The 16950-nt window shown below is 49.9% G+C and overlaps 1 protein-coding gene across 1 annotated transcript in view; it reads right to left on the bottom strand.

The window, feature by feature from the left end:
• Window positions 1–13841: 13841 nt before the first annotated feature.
• Window positions 13842–16950, bottom strand: part of TMEFF2 (transmembrane protein with EGF like and two follistatin like domains 2) — a 112237-nt gene continuing 109128 nt past the window's right edge. Inside the window, exons 10-11 of the mRNA XM_032190308.1 lie at window positions 15535–15621; window positions 13842–15130 (exon numbers count right to left, since the gene is read on the bottom strand). Of these exons, the coding sequence (XP_032046199.1) occupies window positions 15034–15130; window positions 15535–15621 (184 nt within the window). The 3' untranslated portion in view covers window positions 13842–15033. The remainder of the gene's footprint in view (window positions 15131–15534; window positions 15622–16950) is intronic.

Below are 16950 nucleotides of genomic sequence, written 5' to 3'. Positions count from 1 at the left end.
TAAATTCACTTAGGAAAAAACCCACTGAGTTTGCCAGAGTTGTCTACAAGGAAACTATGCCGAGACTGTAAAATATGCGGGCTGGGAGGGGAGTGGACGTATTTTAAAGGGAACAGCCCCAACAAAACCCTCATGTTGCTGCCTGCCCTCCTGAGGAGCACTACCTGTTCCCAACCCGCTGGCATTTTCCCAGCCTCCCACCACGTTGCTGCCTTTTTCTCGTGTTGGCCAGGATGTTCTGAGCCTTCTCTGGAGGTCCTGAAGGTTTCTGAGGTTCATCCAGCTCCTGGCCCGCTGTGCGTCCGAGGGAAAACCTACGGCACGGTGGTCAGCACGAAGCACAACAATTTTCCCCGTTTACCCCCCACCCTGGTAAAGCAAATCCAGAGACAACATCACTGCGCTAGCAGCCCCTCAGCACCCACCGTGGGCCACTCCTCGGGGTCCCCGTGACCTGGGAGGGTCTCCCTGGGGTCCCTACCCCGGGGACACGCCGCGGGGGAGCGGTGGCACGAGGCCAGCCCCGGGATGGTGCCGCTTCCAGCCAGCGCCGAATTCCAGCTGTGGGTCTGACACCAGCTGTCAGGTCTGATCAGGCGTAACAAAGCTGTCAGGTTGGCTGGGCTGCCTGGGCTTTGAGGAATCGGAGCGTTTTGATCCAGTTTTTATTATTTTTTATTTATTTATTTATTTTTTAAGCTTTATCGATTAGTTCAGAAGGGTAGCGGAGGAGGGTTTTTTTTGCCAAGTTGCACTGCAGGTTTTGCTGGTGAGAAACTTTATAGAGGAAAACACTTTACATTTATTTAGAAAGAAGAAGCATTAAAGAGATTAAATTTATCAGGGTCATCTCCTGCAAGTCAAGAGTTCTTTTCATGTAAAATCAATGTGCGTGAATTATACGGGCAGAAATTTGAGGTTAACTCACTCATCAGTCACATGATGCTGGGGATAATAAATGTTTTATGCCGGAGCATTACTGATAATTTATTAGGCTTGGAATAATAGGTAAAACAATATGACAGGAGTGGAAGGAGAGGGGAGCTAATAGGGGAAGAAGAACGGCAGGGACCGTAGCCATCATCCTCAGCTTATTGAATTTCACGTCAAAGCTCCCACCGGCTTTAAAGGGGGCTGTGGCAGGCTGGAGTCTTAGGAGAAGAAATATACGGGAGTGGGAAATTTGGAGAGTCACTGCTGGGAGAGATTTTAATGTTTTGGGGGAGAGAAAAAAAGATGAGGATGCCTGGCAGGAAATGTATCATCATAAAAGAACATGAAACTGCAATTTTGCTCTCTTGTGCAAATGGCATCCAGCGGAACTTAATATGCAACGAGGAAATCCACTTCCACTTTATCGGCCAGACTAAATCATGTTATGCACAGGAGACTTCCTTTTGCCGTGTGCCAAATAGCAATAATTTTGTGCAGACTTGTAGACAAGGAAAAAAATAAGCCACATAAAAATACCATATGTGCCAAGCATTTTCTGTGTATTTCCTCAGACGTTTGAGGAGCTCAATAACAAACTACAATTTTTCTTTGAAAAGCAAATTAAGTTTATGTGACAGGGGAAAAGAATAGCTTCCTTAGCTTAAGATATGGGAGAATATTTCAGGCACTCGCCCGGGCTTTTGAGCAGCTTGAACAAAAGCGAGGTCAGGACACCAGCGGACACAAATGGAGCAGCATATGGGCGGTCAGGCCGGGCTTGGCAATTTGTTGGTGTCATCTAGAGAATATGTGGGGCACCGTGTGGGATAGGCAAGTCCATTAGCATCAGAAGAATGATTAAAAATAACTAAATAAATGAATGGAGGGGATGTTAAAAGGGTGTGGAAAATGGTAGGATCTGCAGCATGGCCCGTGGGTGCCTGCTGGGAACGAGCTTTGCTTTTGGGGCAAGGACCCAGCGGGATCCTGTAAGCATCCTGATGGAAGAGGTGTTCAGGCAGCCCTTCTGCTTCCACTTCCCTCCTCCACTAGAAGACGGTAAAAATTAGAAAGCTTTTAGAGTTTGCACCGAATGCACATGGATACTTTTTACAGGCCGCTTTTTATTACAATGCATTTTCAATGATTTATCATCTCGTGGAGCTTCCCAGGAGCTCAGGGCAGAACAACCTTCCCGGCGAGGACGAGGACAGCCTGCACCCCTGCAGCGTGTTCCCGTGCTGTTACAGGGGGCTTTGCCCGGGGCAATGCCTCTTCCCCACGAAGGGGAGCTTTGGCAGGGTAAGTCGGGGTTACGATCAGTGTCATGCCGAGAAGGAAGCTGCCTTTCTCGGGCACATTCCTCGGGACTGCCATTATGGGTAAAAAGCTGGCGGAAGAGCTTTTCCTCCCTTGTAATCTGGCTGTTTGGGAGACGAAGATAATGAAATCACATTTAATGGAAGCAAAGAGAGCATTAATTATGTGCGAAGCAGGTGAATTTGGGCGATCTGTTTTCTGCAGATAATTGGGTGACTCGAGCAGCTTTCTGCAGACGTACCGCCGTGCGCATCCCTCGGCTCCTTTATTTGGGGTGAGCCCTAGCGGAGCAGGAGCCCAGCGAGCATCCTTCCCGCGGTGCCGAGGCTCCTGTCGTGCCGTGTCCTGCTGCTTCACGTTCTTCCAGTGACATGGCAGGAGATAACAGCGCGATGCAAAGCCAGGCGTCACAAACACAACGTGGCACGTCCAACACGACGCTTGCTCTTAGTAGCTCAGTTACCCTTTAAAAGCGAGCGTTTAGGTTTGTCCTCGGATAATTCGATGGCTCCCATCTCAGGGAGGGGTGGTGTCAGCTTGAGTTACTCCTTCTGGTGAGCAGCGAAGCTGGGACAGGAGGGCACGGGCAGGATGAGGGCGCATCCTGCTGGGGGTGCACATCCCTTGGCTCGGTCAAGGCAAAGATCACAACCGCGATGTAAGAGAGAGGCAAACAGCATCCAGCACGGACCGGCTGGCATCAGTTCTCGGTGGTAATTATTTTCAGTGGCTGAAAACACTTATTAATTTAGTTATATAAAAAGCTGCATATTTTTCAGAGCCCCTGTTGAGGTTAGAAGAAAAAAAAAAAAAAGGTTAAATCAGGTACCGAGCATCCGTGACGCATAGTATTAATATCCTATTTATTATCACACAGCTATTAAGTGTTTTTATTCAGAAAGATTGAATAAGCAGAAAGTCCTCTACATAGGACACGGCTAAAATGTCAAGCTGCAAATTAGTTTGTTTACTCAGCGAGCACCGAGGCTTTCCGAAGCACTCTTTTATGTGCTGTCATCCCCTGGGCTGCGGGCAGCAAACTTGTATTGAAAGCAAAGCCCCGAGCAGGGTGAACTGGTCTTTTAGCCTGGGCGCAGATCACTAGGAGTTATTTACAAGCGTTGGCTGCAGCCTTTGCTCTGTGTTTCAGGTTTCCCCGTGCTGGTGCCCTGGTGCTGCCTCCCTGCCTGTGCTTCCCGGTGTCACCCCGGACCTGCTGGAGATGGTGCCTCTTCTGCGAGAGAGGAGGGCGAAGCCCCCTGCCACCAACAGCTCTTTGCCAGCTCTTGCGTTGCTTGGGGTTCGTTGAAAGTGTTTGAGCAACATTTGGGAAATGTAGGTTCTCTAGGAACTGGTGGTGGGACAGCCATCGCCTGCACTGGCCTCTTGCTGGGCGTCAAATCGGGATGCCCTGCCTGAGCAGATCAGCCCTGACTGCTGCTCACGCTGCCAACACAAAAATCAATTAATCCCTGCCTCGGGGGCTGCTCCAAGCAGGGAAGCAGCACATGGCAAACAGCAGCACCCTGCAAGCCCTTCTTGTCTGTCACGGAGGGCCTCTCCAAGGGTGGCGACCTTGTTGGTGCTGTGCAGGGAGACGGATGTGAAGCGATGCCCCAGATGTGTAAGGCATCCCCTTGCTGGGCCTCCAAACCCAGCAGCTGCTGTGCCATTGCCTTTCAGCTGGGGTCAGGCAAGCGAGATGCTGCAGTGGTGTGCGAGATGCTGCTTAGCTTTTAACTCTCATGCACAGACAGCAACAAAGAGCTGGCTGGTGCAGATACCCTAAATGTAACTCCGAGAAATAGTGTGAATGGAAATACTCGCTTCTTTAGCTGGCTGGTGATGAAAAATATCATTTAAGAGCCTCAGAAAAATACCTTCTGCTCTTGGACAACGCCCAGCTGACTGAGAAGCTTAAAGGGAACAAGGCAAGCTGCGTTTTGCATTAAAACATCTTCCTTTTCCATCCTCTCTCTCTCTCTCACTCTCGTTCTCTTACGTGCTGATAAACCTTTCTCTCCCCAAGCTTATCATCCCATCAGTCCGCTATTTTGTGTAGGGCAGTAGCACATAATTCAAGGTAATGTAGCCTAAAGGGGCAGCGTGCTTCAAAGGTGCTTATTTATTTATTTATTCCCCACGGATCCAGCATTATTGGGTCAGGCAGCAGGTAGCTGGCTGCCTTCTGGAGCTTTAATGAGGTTCAAGAGGACCAGGCCGACAGGACCAGCACCGTCTCTGTGTCATTTGCCATATCTGCATCGTGCATCCATGAGAGCTCTCCAGCCTGAGATGTAAGAGCGTGGGTGTTAATAAAAACGAGGCAGTTAAAAATAAAGCCCTTGGCCAAGCTGCTCGCAAGATATTTGCCACAGGGATGATGCAGGAGGCTTGCAGCGAGTCGTCGGGTGAGCTGAGGAGCTCAGATCCAGGCTAAAAAGAGGAGAATCAAATGTTCGCTGCCGCATACTTGGAGCAAATCCTTCCACATCTCCGGTTACTAAATGTGGCAATATTTGGACAATTAGAGTCACACAGAGACGGACATGAAATGTCAGCTCGGAGGAGGTTAAAGTCTTTTGAAGTCCAACATCCCAAGTCATTTTCCTCTTGCATGAAACACTTGATTGCCCCTAGAACAGCCCTGTTCAGACTGCATTTGTTGGGTTATCTTGCGAGCTTACATCCTGCAACAAAACCTCAGCGCTTTGGGCTGCTGGGCTTGGCCCTCGCCCTGCCCGGCATGCTGCAGGGTCACGGCCCCGTCTCCATCCCTCCTCCTGAGCCTGGCCCCGTCTGCTGCTGCTCCTGACGGACAGCCAGGCTGCCTCCCGCATCACAAGCCCTGTCTCGCGGAAATCGCTCTCGACTGCGTGGTTTCCTTTGCCGCACAGCTTCTAATTAGGAAAAGGTTAATTCCTCACCGTGGCTTGCTCTCAAATATTATTCGGGCTCTGGTTACCGTTCCCTGTCACCCTCCTTCCTCTGTCTCTCATGTAAAAATAGCTTTTAAAGATAAGTCGGATTCAGATTTCTGTATTTTTGCCTGTTGCCTTGTATGTCTCTATCTAAAAGCATATTACTTGCGTCACTTTGTGTGAAAGCCATGTAATTACTATTACTATTTTTTTTTTTTTAGTTTTGAAAGGATTTTGCTTTTAAAGGGAAAATGGCACATCTCTGCCTTATTTTGCATTGTCTTAAGAGATGTGGGGATTGTGAAACTTGGCGGGAGGAGAGGGCAGGGACAAACAGCAAGAAGGGCTAGCTGGTGTCCCTTGGCATGCGTTCTGGTTAGTGGACAGCAGTGGTCATCTACACAGGCTTTTCAGAGCTGAACTGTTTTACTGTGGGATTTAGGTTTGGTTTTCTCATCAGAAGTATTAATTGAGTTCAGTGTGACTTTGCCAGCTGACCAGGTAGCTGTCGTCCGTGGTTATTCAGCCCGTCAGGCTGCCAAATTCTCCTGGTGCTTTTGAGTTTGGTTGCACACACCAATGCTTGTGAGGAAGACTTCACAGATGACTTTCCAGTGTTCGCTGGCAGAGGACAGGGTGGAGGCATAGAGAAGAGGAGCCCACCTCACAGTGGGTGAGGAGAAGCCCCCGGCCTTGCTGCTGGTGCTCACAGCAGCAGTGGTGGTTCACCGCGGCATCTCTCTCCCCCAGGCTGCTGTCCAGGGACCCAGCAGTGTCGGTGGAAGAAGACCTGAGGGTGGCTGCAGAAGAAGTGTTGTGTCCTCAACCCTGCCAAGGAGGACACTGCTGAGAGCTGACACCTGGAGGGGGCCGGGAGTGTGATAATGAAGGGTGAGGGCATGCGAGAGGAGCGTCGTGTGAGTCCCTGCTCTGACCCTGCTGTCACCCAAAGCTGTCACCAACCAGAGGCCGGGTGGCTGGACCCTTGGTACGCAGGACCCTTGGGAGATGCTGCCGGGCTGATGAAATCTGATGAAAGCAACATTGCAGTGTGCCAGATAAAATTGCAATTTATTATTATTATTATTTTAATTTTCCTTTTAACTAGAGCAGAGTCTCTGAAGGCATCAAAATCAATGCTTTTTGCATACGCTGTGCTGCAGCATTTGAAACTCTTTGCCCTCATTAGGTAACATTTCCCTAACAGACATCACTATTCCTGGTGGAACATCATCCCATACAGCTGGGGAGAACGAGGATTTCCAGGAGGAGCAGGCTTGATGCAGCCAGATACCGACAAACCAACCCAACCGCCGTTTGTGCTGCATTTGACACGTTTTCTGCTGACAGCCGAGAGGTTCTCTGTGAAAAGAGCAACAGCCAGAGATCGCCTCCCTGCACTGAAAGCATCAGCGAGCAAAACGTTTCCATCTTTTGAAAGCAATATGTATGTTTGGAAGGAGCATATATATGTGTGTATGTATAGAGAGATATATAATGTATGTCTTTTTCTGCATTTTTTCGCAGTGAGGGGTGCATACATGCTGTTTGTGCCCCATTCCCATGCCAAGCCCACCCTGCTTGCCACTCCTTGTGCTGTTTGCATCCCCACTGCCACGGGCGACTGCTGTGAAAGGCTGTTCCTCTGCAGGCAGGAGCCCCTCGGATTAATAGTCCGTCTGAAGTCTGGAGAGAAAGAAAGAAGACAAAAATCATTTAAAACATCCCATTAAAATGCCACTCCACAACTGAAAGAACCCATTAAAACTTTTATGGAGCTCTTTAGATTTGTCTCCCCGTTCTGCGTTCCCTGCTGAAGGCAGGCGCGCCTCCCTTGCCATTCCCTGGTGTGACAAACATTTCTGCCTGTGCTAGCAGGGACCATTGGCTTTCCAGGCCATCCTCACGTGTTCTGGCTTTTCGTGGTCATGATTTTACCAACCAAACTGTCAGATACCCTGTGGGTGAGAGATGTAAAAGCTCCCGAGGCTTGTTGCAGGAGCTGGGTCCTCCTCACCTGGCCAAGGTTGGGCGCGTTCCTGTGAGCTGCTGTTGCTGCTCGTGTTCCCCCCAGCCTGCTGGCCTCTGTTTGTACAAAACCCAACATTTAGCATTTGTTCTGGTACCTGCTGTCACTGAGAAGCCCCAGAAGAGCATCGCTCTGTGTCTGCCCTTGTTTCACCTGGCTGCGGCTGGGGGCACGGAGCGGGGACGTGTCCCCATGGAGTGCTGCAGTTGCAGCTTTAACCCTGGGCCTCTCCTTAACCAAAGCTGCTGGTCGTGGCACATCGTGTCTTTGGGGTGCCAAATAGTTCAGTTGCTGCTGGGAGAAGTTGTGTGCTTCTGAATTCAAGAGCAGCTGCTGGGGCATCCCTGCTGCACACCCACCTGGCTCTACGAGGCTGCAGGACCGTGAGCAGCCTTCGCCCTGCAGCCACACCATGGCTCCAGAAACCTTTTCATCATGTTCCTCGTCGCTCCGGAGGATAATTGCTTCAAAGAGCGGCCCCAGTGCCTGGTACTTCAGTTCGTCTCATTACCTTGGTGCTTGCCAAGCCAGCTGGCCTTGCCAAAAACGGAGTGACGGCTGCTGGCAGGGCTGCCTGTCTTGCGTGCTCACCCTCCCCGCTAATTTTTCCTTGAATGCAAACCTGCCCTTCAGTTTTTGGTGAATTAGTTGTGCCCGCACAACAGTTTTACAGTGTGGGATCTAGCCCGTGGTTTCCTCTCTGCAGGCTGTCAAAGGATGCTGCTGGGATAAGCACGTGCCACGGGGAGCAGCCGGCTGGCAGCAGGCAGGAGCATTGCATGAAGCCACATCCTGGCAGCCGTGTGGACAGACAGACACCGGCACGCCTGCGGAAACACAGAGCTGTTTGCTGCAGGACGGCCTCGGAGCAAGGATGGAGGTAGGAGGTGGCAAGTTTGGGCTGGGGGGGGGGTCCCTGTGCTTTGGGAAGTATAAAACAGCCTCGGGACACCTGTTGGACGGGCTGGATATAATCGCCTCTTCCCCTTCTAGCTTTGGGTGTGTGGCAGAATCCTTGGTATAAATTTTTTAGAGGTGTTCAGTGCAAAATGCTGAGGCGGCAGCAGCTCAGGCACAGCTGCGCTCACGGTGATGTGCGTCGGGGTTGCCATCGTGGTCACAGCAGCACCGTGCTTCCCATCGCTGTTTCAAATTACCCAAACAGCCAGGGGTTAGTGTTACGTTTTTAAGATCCTTAAAATTGGACATTCCTCAAAAAAAAAACCAACAAAATTAACAAAATCTGATGCTGTTAACCAGGGGCTGGGCAGCACCTGCAGGGCTGGACAAGGCGGGGTGGAGAAGCACAGCCTGAATTTGACATTTTTGTGTAGGACAAGCCCACCGCCAGCGATGCCATGGCTGTTGCTAAGCAGCAGGTGATGAAGGCTATAGCCGAAATTCGGCTCTTAAAGGCACATTTGCGAAGGGCAATCTTTTGTGTGCGTGAAATTAATTTGCAGGTGTATGGGTTTCTATTAGGTAACGGTGATAAAGTTCTGAAGTGCTTCGGTGCGGCGCTAAAACGGGTTACGGTGCGGCGTGAAGCTCCCGCGCAGCAGAAAGCATTAAGCCCTCCCCTTTAATTAATTGGGATTTAAAGCTGGGCTACCTTCCTCACCAAAATAAATTAACAGTAAATCAGGTTGCAGAATAAATTAACAAATCAAGCCGGGCTGGTTGGAAAGTTTAAAAGACAGAGCATCTGCAAGCTGCCTGCGTTGCGAATGGGAAGCGCTGAGCCGGCCAGGAAGGCTCTGGCACAAAGATATCTGGGCTCGGGTGTGGGATGGGGCAGGCTTTTGGGGTCCCCCAGGGCTTGGGGCAGCTCAGCTGCTGGGGGGATGCTCGCCTGCCGGGAGCGGGGAGAGGGGAGTCGTGGCGAGGTGTTCAGCTGTATTGCTTTCAGGTGGTTGCTACATCTTCTCTAATTAAAATAAAATCATCTTAGGACTCCTGAAATGAATATTGGGTATAATAGATTCAGAAAGTGATGAAAATGTTTTCATTAAATAGTGAGAGAGGGAGAGAGACCCTGCAAGGCACAGCATTTTATCTCAAGTCTCTAATAACATTAATAAACTCTTTAATCTTTGTCACGTTTATGACTTAATGGCAATCCTTAAAGACATGACAGACAAGTAAGCGCTGCCAGGTTCCTTTAACCTCCACACATTCATATTCTTCCCGGGGTTTTCATTAAGTGCAAAAATCCCTCAGCAGCGGGCTCGGCGCTCTGCGCAAAGCCGCGCGTGGTGGAGGAGGAGGAGGCCGAGCCCTGGCCGGGGTCAGGACTTTGTAGTGTCCTTGACTGTAAAACCTAATTAATGCTCTTTTAATGCAAGTTTTCTTTTCTTTTCTATTATTTGTTAGTATTTTTTTAAAATACTGTGACTTAGAGATGGAATGAGGAATCACTGTTAACCCCCTCCTTGATTTGCATAGTTCTGGTGCCATCAAAAAACCCGACGAGTAATGTAGCATAAGGAGGATTTTTAAATAGCAGCATTACATTTTAAAACCCTAATAAAGATAAAAGCAAAATAAACACTGGAGTTTGAATTTAGAGAATGGGGAAAGAAAGATTATTCTGTGCTGGTAAAGTAATGAAGGTACTGGCTGGTAACAATGTTTAATAGCACATTAATGCTGAATTACTTTGGAATTTCTGCAGAAGTCGAGATGACATCCACATAAACACCAAATGAATTCCAAATGATTGGTATTATCATAAAGAGCACCAAATGAATTAATAATGATGGAACACTTAAACTAAAACGTTATCTTCCCTAATCTTGTGTCTCTCTTGCGCACTGCACAATTCATTTTTACCCAACTATGACCATTTCTTGCATTTGTCTTTTCATTTAAAAAAAAAAAAAGTATTTTTTTTTCATGAATGCTTCTCTCCTGTGCTGTGTGGAGCAGGTCTTGGACCAGCCCGTCTTCCTGACAGTTTTGCATTGGCATCACAAAATTTAAGAGCTGGATGGCAAGACATCTGGACGGGAGACACATCACTGGGAAAACGACCGACAGATTATAGCCATCACAGTAACAGCTCCTGCTGGAGGGACTCACACGTGCACAGACCTCGGGGCACCCTTAACAGTGCGTAACAAAGCAAACGAGTCCCACTGCAGCCACCCGTGGAGAAGCCCAAGAGGTAAGGGAGCCTCCCCTTGCAGTGCGAGCAACACAACCGAAAAGGAGCCAAGCCCTGGCGTGGGCTCAGCCCCGGGGAAACTGGGCTGGTGGGATGGGGACACCAGTGGAGGTGAGGGCACCATCGTCTTCCCGTGTCACCCCCATCCTCATCCTGGGGATGCGCCAGTGGCAGATCATTTTTCCACAGTGTGGAAAAAAAAAAAGGTAAAAACTGAGGCAGCTTTCAGAGTGGGAATGGGCTTTTCTTCATGTACAATACCCACCACATACGTAGTATTTTATACGTGTATATACGTGCGTGTGTGCACACTTAGCTGGCAGCTTTCCTTTGCTGCAGAAGTGTTTGCTGTGCCATTGCTGGCGGGCCCTGGCCCATCACGCTCGCTTTGCTTCTGTGACAGGAGCAACATATAATTACATTACAAATTAACTTGCAAATGCTGGTGGAGACGAACTCAACAGTATTAAAAAAAATATAAAAAAGAAAATGGGTTTCATCTTCCCATGTGCCTTGTAGCTGGTCCCTCCAGCCATTCTGCATCTGTCAGAATCAGTGCCCTGGGAGCGCTAATCATTTTTATTAACCATTAAACAAGAAGCTTCTTTTTATTTGAAAATGTAAAACATGCAGGAAGCGCTATCTATAGCCTCTAATCCAGGTCACATTAACCGGCTCTGCCTCACCTACGCTGCTGGAAGCTCCTCGCCGTGAAGCCTGCCCCTGCCCCGCATTCAGGCGGCTGCACGCAGAAGCAGGCTCCTGCCCCGAGTAATTACACCCGCATCTGGGTGGGCTGGTGCAGAGCAGGACCCCACAGCTCCTGCCCTGTGGCCTTGCGAGCTGCTGCCAGGCTTCGTGCCCGCTCCTCGCCTTAATACCTCGTGATGGAGCCAGGGCTGAGCACCGATGCCCATCAAAACTGCTCGCTGCTCCCTGACAAAGCCATCAGTAAGCATCAGAGAGCAGAGTCCTCGCCTGCTTTTCTCTCTCTTTTTTTTTTTTTTTTTTTATTATTATTATTATGCAGCCTTGGCTGCTTCTGTGTGAGACTGCGGAATATTTTACTGCTTTGTGGCTCTCATTCAATACGGTAAAAAAAAAACACAAACCAAACCAAACCAAAACACAAAAACCTGCTTTATTTTTTTTTAAACGCATCTTTGTTTTCAGCAGCCCTCCTGCTGGGACAAAACTGTTAATTAAGCTGGAGCTGAACTAAGCTAAACCCACCTGATCTAAAGGCACTGTGGCAGGCCGAAGAGGTGCTGCCGGGATTCGTGGCTGCCTCTGACACGTCTTAGCAGCGCCCCAGCCTCCTGCCTGCCCCCCGTGTGGCGGCTGTCAGGGTGAAAAACGAGCATTTTGGGTCTCCGTGCCAGAGAGACCTGAATTCAATGGGCTCCATTGGCCAGGCTGTGGCTCATCCAGCCCGTAATGCTGGATAAAATATTATCAATAACAAATTGGACCTAGGGACCTCGTTGTGGTGGCCCAGAGTATTTCCATCCACCTCTACGTCCAGCTAAAGTCACTGGAAGAAAAAAAAATACAACACTATGACAAACTGTGGGCCTTCCCAGCCCCACTTTCCCTACAGACCTAGGGGTGCAGCCCATGGCTCACAGGAAGGTGGTCGGGCTGTGCTGTGCGGTATTGAGCCCTGCTTCCACGCCAGGCCGTGGCGCAGCGGCACGCGTAGCAAGGGGTGAGAGCAAGGATGCGGAGCGAGCTGTGTCTGATGTCGGATGAGAGGGGAGAGAGCCTTTAATCATTTTGTTTTCAAAGAGGCTCGAGCGAGCGCTTTGAAGAGGAAGCTTTTGCGAGAGCCCCCCCCCCACCTCGCCCAGCCGTGAGGGAAGGGGGCTTTCCACGTGGGGCTGAGCTCGCGCTGCCTCACGCCTGCTGCAGCAAGAGAACACAGCCCAAGTGATCATTATCTGGTCCTTAAGATTCAATTATTATATTTTTAACGATTATTATTTGAGGTAATCACTGGTTCTCCTGGTGCAGAAGGCGAGCTGAAGGGGCCAGTGGCCTGTTGTAGCCGGTCTCCCTTCGATATGCCTGTACTGGCCGCATGACTAGCGCTGGATGGAAAGGAGGGATAGTGAGCATCTGGAAGGGAGAGCGCTGTGACTGCGGGGCCTTTGGGCCAAGAGGAGGCACAGCTTGCATGCCCTGCACCGCAGTCGGGCTGCACGGTGTGTGTGTGGCACCTCCACACGCTGCTGTGGAATTTACGGGACCTGGTGCCGCGCTCCCAGTAGCAGATTTGTGCACCTGCAGCCTGAGGGGTGAACGCTGGAGCTTTGCCTCTTGTTTAATTCTTAACCCCCGTGCCTGTGACATTATTTTTTCTCTTGCTTGCAGCTTAAGGAGCACTCCTGAAGCGGCTGACCCACGCACCTCCAGGTACACTCTGAATAATTCGTCTTCCACACAGTGCATGGTGTCCTTTTGTTATTTTTTGGTGGTGGGGGTGATGCACTTAGTCCTACCCCAGGCCTGATACCCCTGACCTCGGCTGCCCTGCCCACAGGGATGCACCCATGCTCCCCAGTACAGCGGCTCAGGGAGGTGTGTGTGTCCTTACGATGCTTCCACCCCTTCAGGAAAGGAAAAAAGCAAACCAAACCCCAGGTCTCCAAATTCGTGACCCTCTCTGATCCAAGTTCTGCACACGCTTTGTGCAGAAATCTCCAATGCTTCCCGTACACCCCAAGATGCTGTTGCTGTCAGCCTGCACGCCCGCACCGGCGTGCTGAGGGCTCCGTTTTGGAGGCACAAGGAGGTCTCTGATGCTCGGTGGGAGCCGTCCCCTGGGCATTACAAACAACACCACTTTCCTCTTTCTGCCCTGAAGTCTGCAGCAGGTACTTAAAACCAGTCTGGTTTTCGGAGGTGTGAAGGATTTGTGGCAGGCTCTGCAGCTGGGGAGGCAGCCAATAACACCTCTACAACGCGGGCTGTTCAGGGATTAGATGTGGCACTACGCAGTGAATGCAGGGCCAGTAACTTCAGCAAGGCTAGAGACGGTGTGGGACTCCTATTTCTGTTTCCAGCTACGCGATGCTATTTTCGGATGGGCTAAGAATTGCTTTTTTTTTAAAAGAAATAATTTTATTGCTATAGCTACGTGGCCGTGTGTGTGTGTTAACATTTGATTTTGCATTTCATGTAAGCGACCGAAACAAACAATCCAGAGCCGAGAGTCCCAGTGGGGGGGCTGACATTTGGATGCCGCTCAAAAATGTGAGTTTGTGACAAGGGCTGGCCTCCAACACCTCGCTCAGAAAAGCACAAGGCACGGGGGGAGGCTGCAGCGCAGCACTCCCGCCGGCCCAATCCTCAGCCCATCGCTGCGGCGCCTTCAGCTGGTGGAGGAAGCTGCAGAGGCGCAGCCTGATGCTGCCGAGGCACCGCGCTCCCCCGCCCATCAATCAGCACAGACCAGGTGCCGGGAAGCATCTCTTGCCAATCGCCTTTTATTACCTTCCAAAATTCAAGAAACCCGCAAAACAAGACAAAAACTGAGCCCGTGTGAACATCATGCAATGGAGTCACTTGGAAGCAGGCTGGGGTGGGATGGTGGGGAACCAAAAGCCGTGTTGGGGTAGAAATACTGCTTCACCCACGTCTGAAGGCCAGACAGCGGGTGGGCTGTCACCGGTAGGGCTGGTGGCGACTGCTGTGAGTGACCAGGCTAATGCTGAAGGCAGGAGATGGAAACACACTCATGATCCATCACCCCAGGTAACCCCAGATCTGGTTGAGCCCCAGATGCAATTTCGTACATGGAGGTGACGGTGAAAAATACTCCTCATGTTTGTCATGAGCGGTTTGTGCCCAGGCAAATTCTCTTTGAGAAGGAGAAGCACAACGAGTAACGCTACAAGTTGCTTTGTTTTTTAGTTCGATTACGTTGCTCAGTGTGACCAGTGCTCCAGCAGGCAATCAGTGGCGTGGATGCGATCCAGCATGAGTGAAGAGCCCACTCTCTGCCCTTCAGTGTCACTCTGTCATCTTCAGAATTCATAGCACAAACTCGAGTAATATTAGCTTCCCAAAAGAAAGTGGTTTGGAGAGTTTCAGCTACCATGGAAATAACTTTGCATCTTGTCCATCATGTGGATGTGACAAAACGCATGCCCTTATTTTCCCGAGGTATAGCCAACATTTGAGTTCATTACATTTAATGGAGTAGGGTCACCCATAAAGTTATTCATAAGGTATTTTCTGAGTGGTTTTCACCTTCTCTTTGAAAAAAATAAATTATATCAGCATGTTCATGAGGTACAAATGGTGCTGGCATTTCAGCTGTTATTATGTTATTAACTTTTTTAACCTAATAATTTTCAATCAACAGTAGGAAGCAATTTTCACTCACTCCAGTGACCAGAGTTGGAGATGCTGCAGTGCATTCTCGCAGGGTTCACCTTGGCAGACACCTAATTCCCTCCCAAACTGAGACATTACCCCCGGCACTCCCATAAGCAGTTACCAAGAATTTCCATTTCCCCTTCAGTTAGGACTTAATTTAGAAGGCAAGGATTTCTCTAAGCTATGGGAGAGTGAAGATGGATGGTATGGGAGAAGGCAGCTGATGAAATGTAGTTGAGTCCGGATCTGAAATATTTTATCCCTCCTCAATGTAGGTTAAATTATTCTTCACCTTTCCCACATCCATAATTGTCGCTGATCTTGGACCAACTCAAAACCCTACTACTGAGTTCAGTAGACTCAAAATTGCCACTAGAACTGGAAAAAGAAAGAAAAGAAGATTTGTTAGTGTCCACGTACAATAGCCCAAGACTATACACAGCTATGAGATACAGCAAATTTAAGAAAGCCAATTTTTTTTTCTCATCACTGAGTATTTATTATATATAACAAATACATGAAAAAGAAAAAACTATATTGTGTGATATAAATAGTTTATTTACATTACAGAAAAACATCAAGACAATGTATACTATTTCAAATATATCCATACATAATCAAATATAGCTGTAGTACATGTTCTCATTGGTGTAGATTACCACAAATGCAAGGCAACATGTGTAGATCTTGTCTTAATCTTTTGTCTATAATACTGTATTTTGTAGTCCAAGCTCTCTGCAGTTAGTTTTGCCATTGTGGAAACATGCGCTCTTTAAATTAACCTTGTCGATGCTCTCGTCGTGTTGTCTGAACTGTAGTGCCCTGTGTTTTGCTTCTGTCTGTGGATTCTGTTGCTCCTGGGACATTTCCTGGAAAAGAGAGCCGTAAGAGCACGCCGTTCGCAACAAGGCATCTCTGCACAGTGGACATGGCTGCTAAAAGAGGGACCTGCTGGCACGCCTCAGGTGTCCTCCTCGAGGCGACGGGATGTTGAGGGGACTGTGCCTCACCCCGTGTTGCCGGGGGACAAAACCACCAAGCCATAGACAAAAGCCTGGTAGGGGAAACTTTTTAAGATTCCTGCTCCTCGCTACAGCCCCTCCTGTGCTGTGGTGCTCAGCTGTAGTTGGGCAATGATTTAAAACAAGGAGATTATTTTCAGCAAGGTGCTGTTGGACAATGTAGGAGGGTCTCACGCTCACCTGCCCGGCACCACAGGCCCAGAAAGTATTTACAAAGCGGATGCAGCAGTGGATGCTCCTGCTGACTGCCCTTCTGAAGAGCTGAGCATCTACGGTCACTGTCAGCTTCCAGGGAAAAGCTCCATGCTCGGGACATGAGTGAGCAGCACCTTTCCCCGCGGATGCTACACTCCTCACCCAGCAGCTGCACTGCACAGACAGCGCCTTATTTTCCTCTGGATGGCTGCAAAAGCAAAGCTCTTTTGCATTGGGACCAAACCTCATGGTGCTCCTCGGCAAGGCCATGTTTCAACCTTGCACCCAGAGCAGCGCTGGCTCCGGGGAATGCCTCCCTCCACGGAGAGGCACCCTTAGACAGAGAGCGTGGGGATGTCCAGCCCCTGGTGACAGTCGCAGGAGGTGACAAGCGACAGAAAGCCAAAGGGTTACAGCCGAAACTGCCGGGAGAGCAGAACCGCAGCAGGGCGACACCAACACCCTCTGAGATGTTCGCACTCCTTGTGTTTGTGGGATCAGCAGGAAAATGGTGAGCTACAGAAACCCAGCCAGCAATGGGATCAGTCCCTCACGGGGCTGACCTAGCTGGGATTTTGCACAGGGTGAGGAACAAGCTCCTCCTGTCTCCTGCTGATGCTCAGCAGGAGTTACGCCCTCCTGGAGCGGCGGGGTGGGAAGCCCTGCAGCACCCCGGAGCACGCTGACACGGAGGAGAATCCCTCTGCACTGAGCTCACTTGCTTTTCTGTGCCACGAAGCTGCCTTCAGCAGCACCTTGTGGAGCCCTGCAGGTCACGCCGGGGTTGCCCAGCCCTTCTCAGTGCCATGCGAGCTCACGGCACTTGCCTGCAGCTCCGTGTCGAGTCACCCTCTAGCAGCAAACCGCCGTGAAAGTTTCAGTGACCCTTTCCAATCAAAAAGGCTCGGGCTATTTTTTTCCCCCGTTGAATGGAAATGATGCTATAGCTTCATGAATCCGACTGAAAGGCTAAGTAAGAGC

Source organism: Aythya fuligula, chromosome 6 (genome assembly GCF_009819795.1).
Source record: "Aythya fuligula isolate bAytFul2 chromosome 6, bAytFul2.pri, whole genome shotgun sequence".
Classification (NCBI taxonomy): domain Eukaryota; kingdom Metazoa; phylum Chordata; class Aves; order Anseriformes; family Anatidae; genus Aythya; species Aythya fuligula.
The sequence above is the reverse complement of the archived record's forward strand: the minus strand, read 5'-3'. Positions and strand labels throughout refer to the sequence as shown.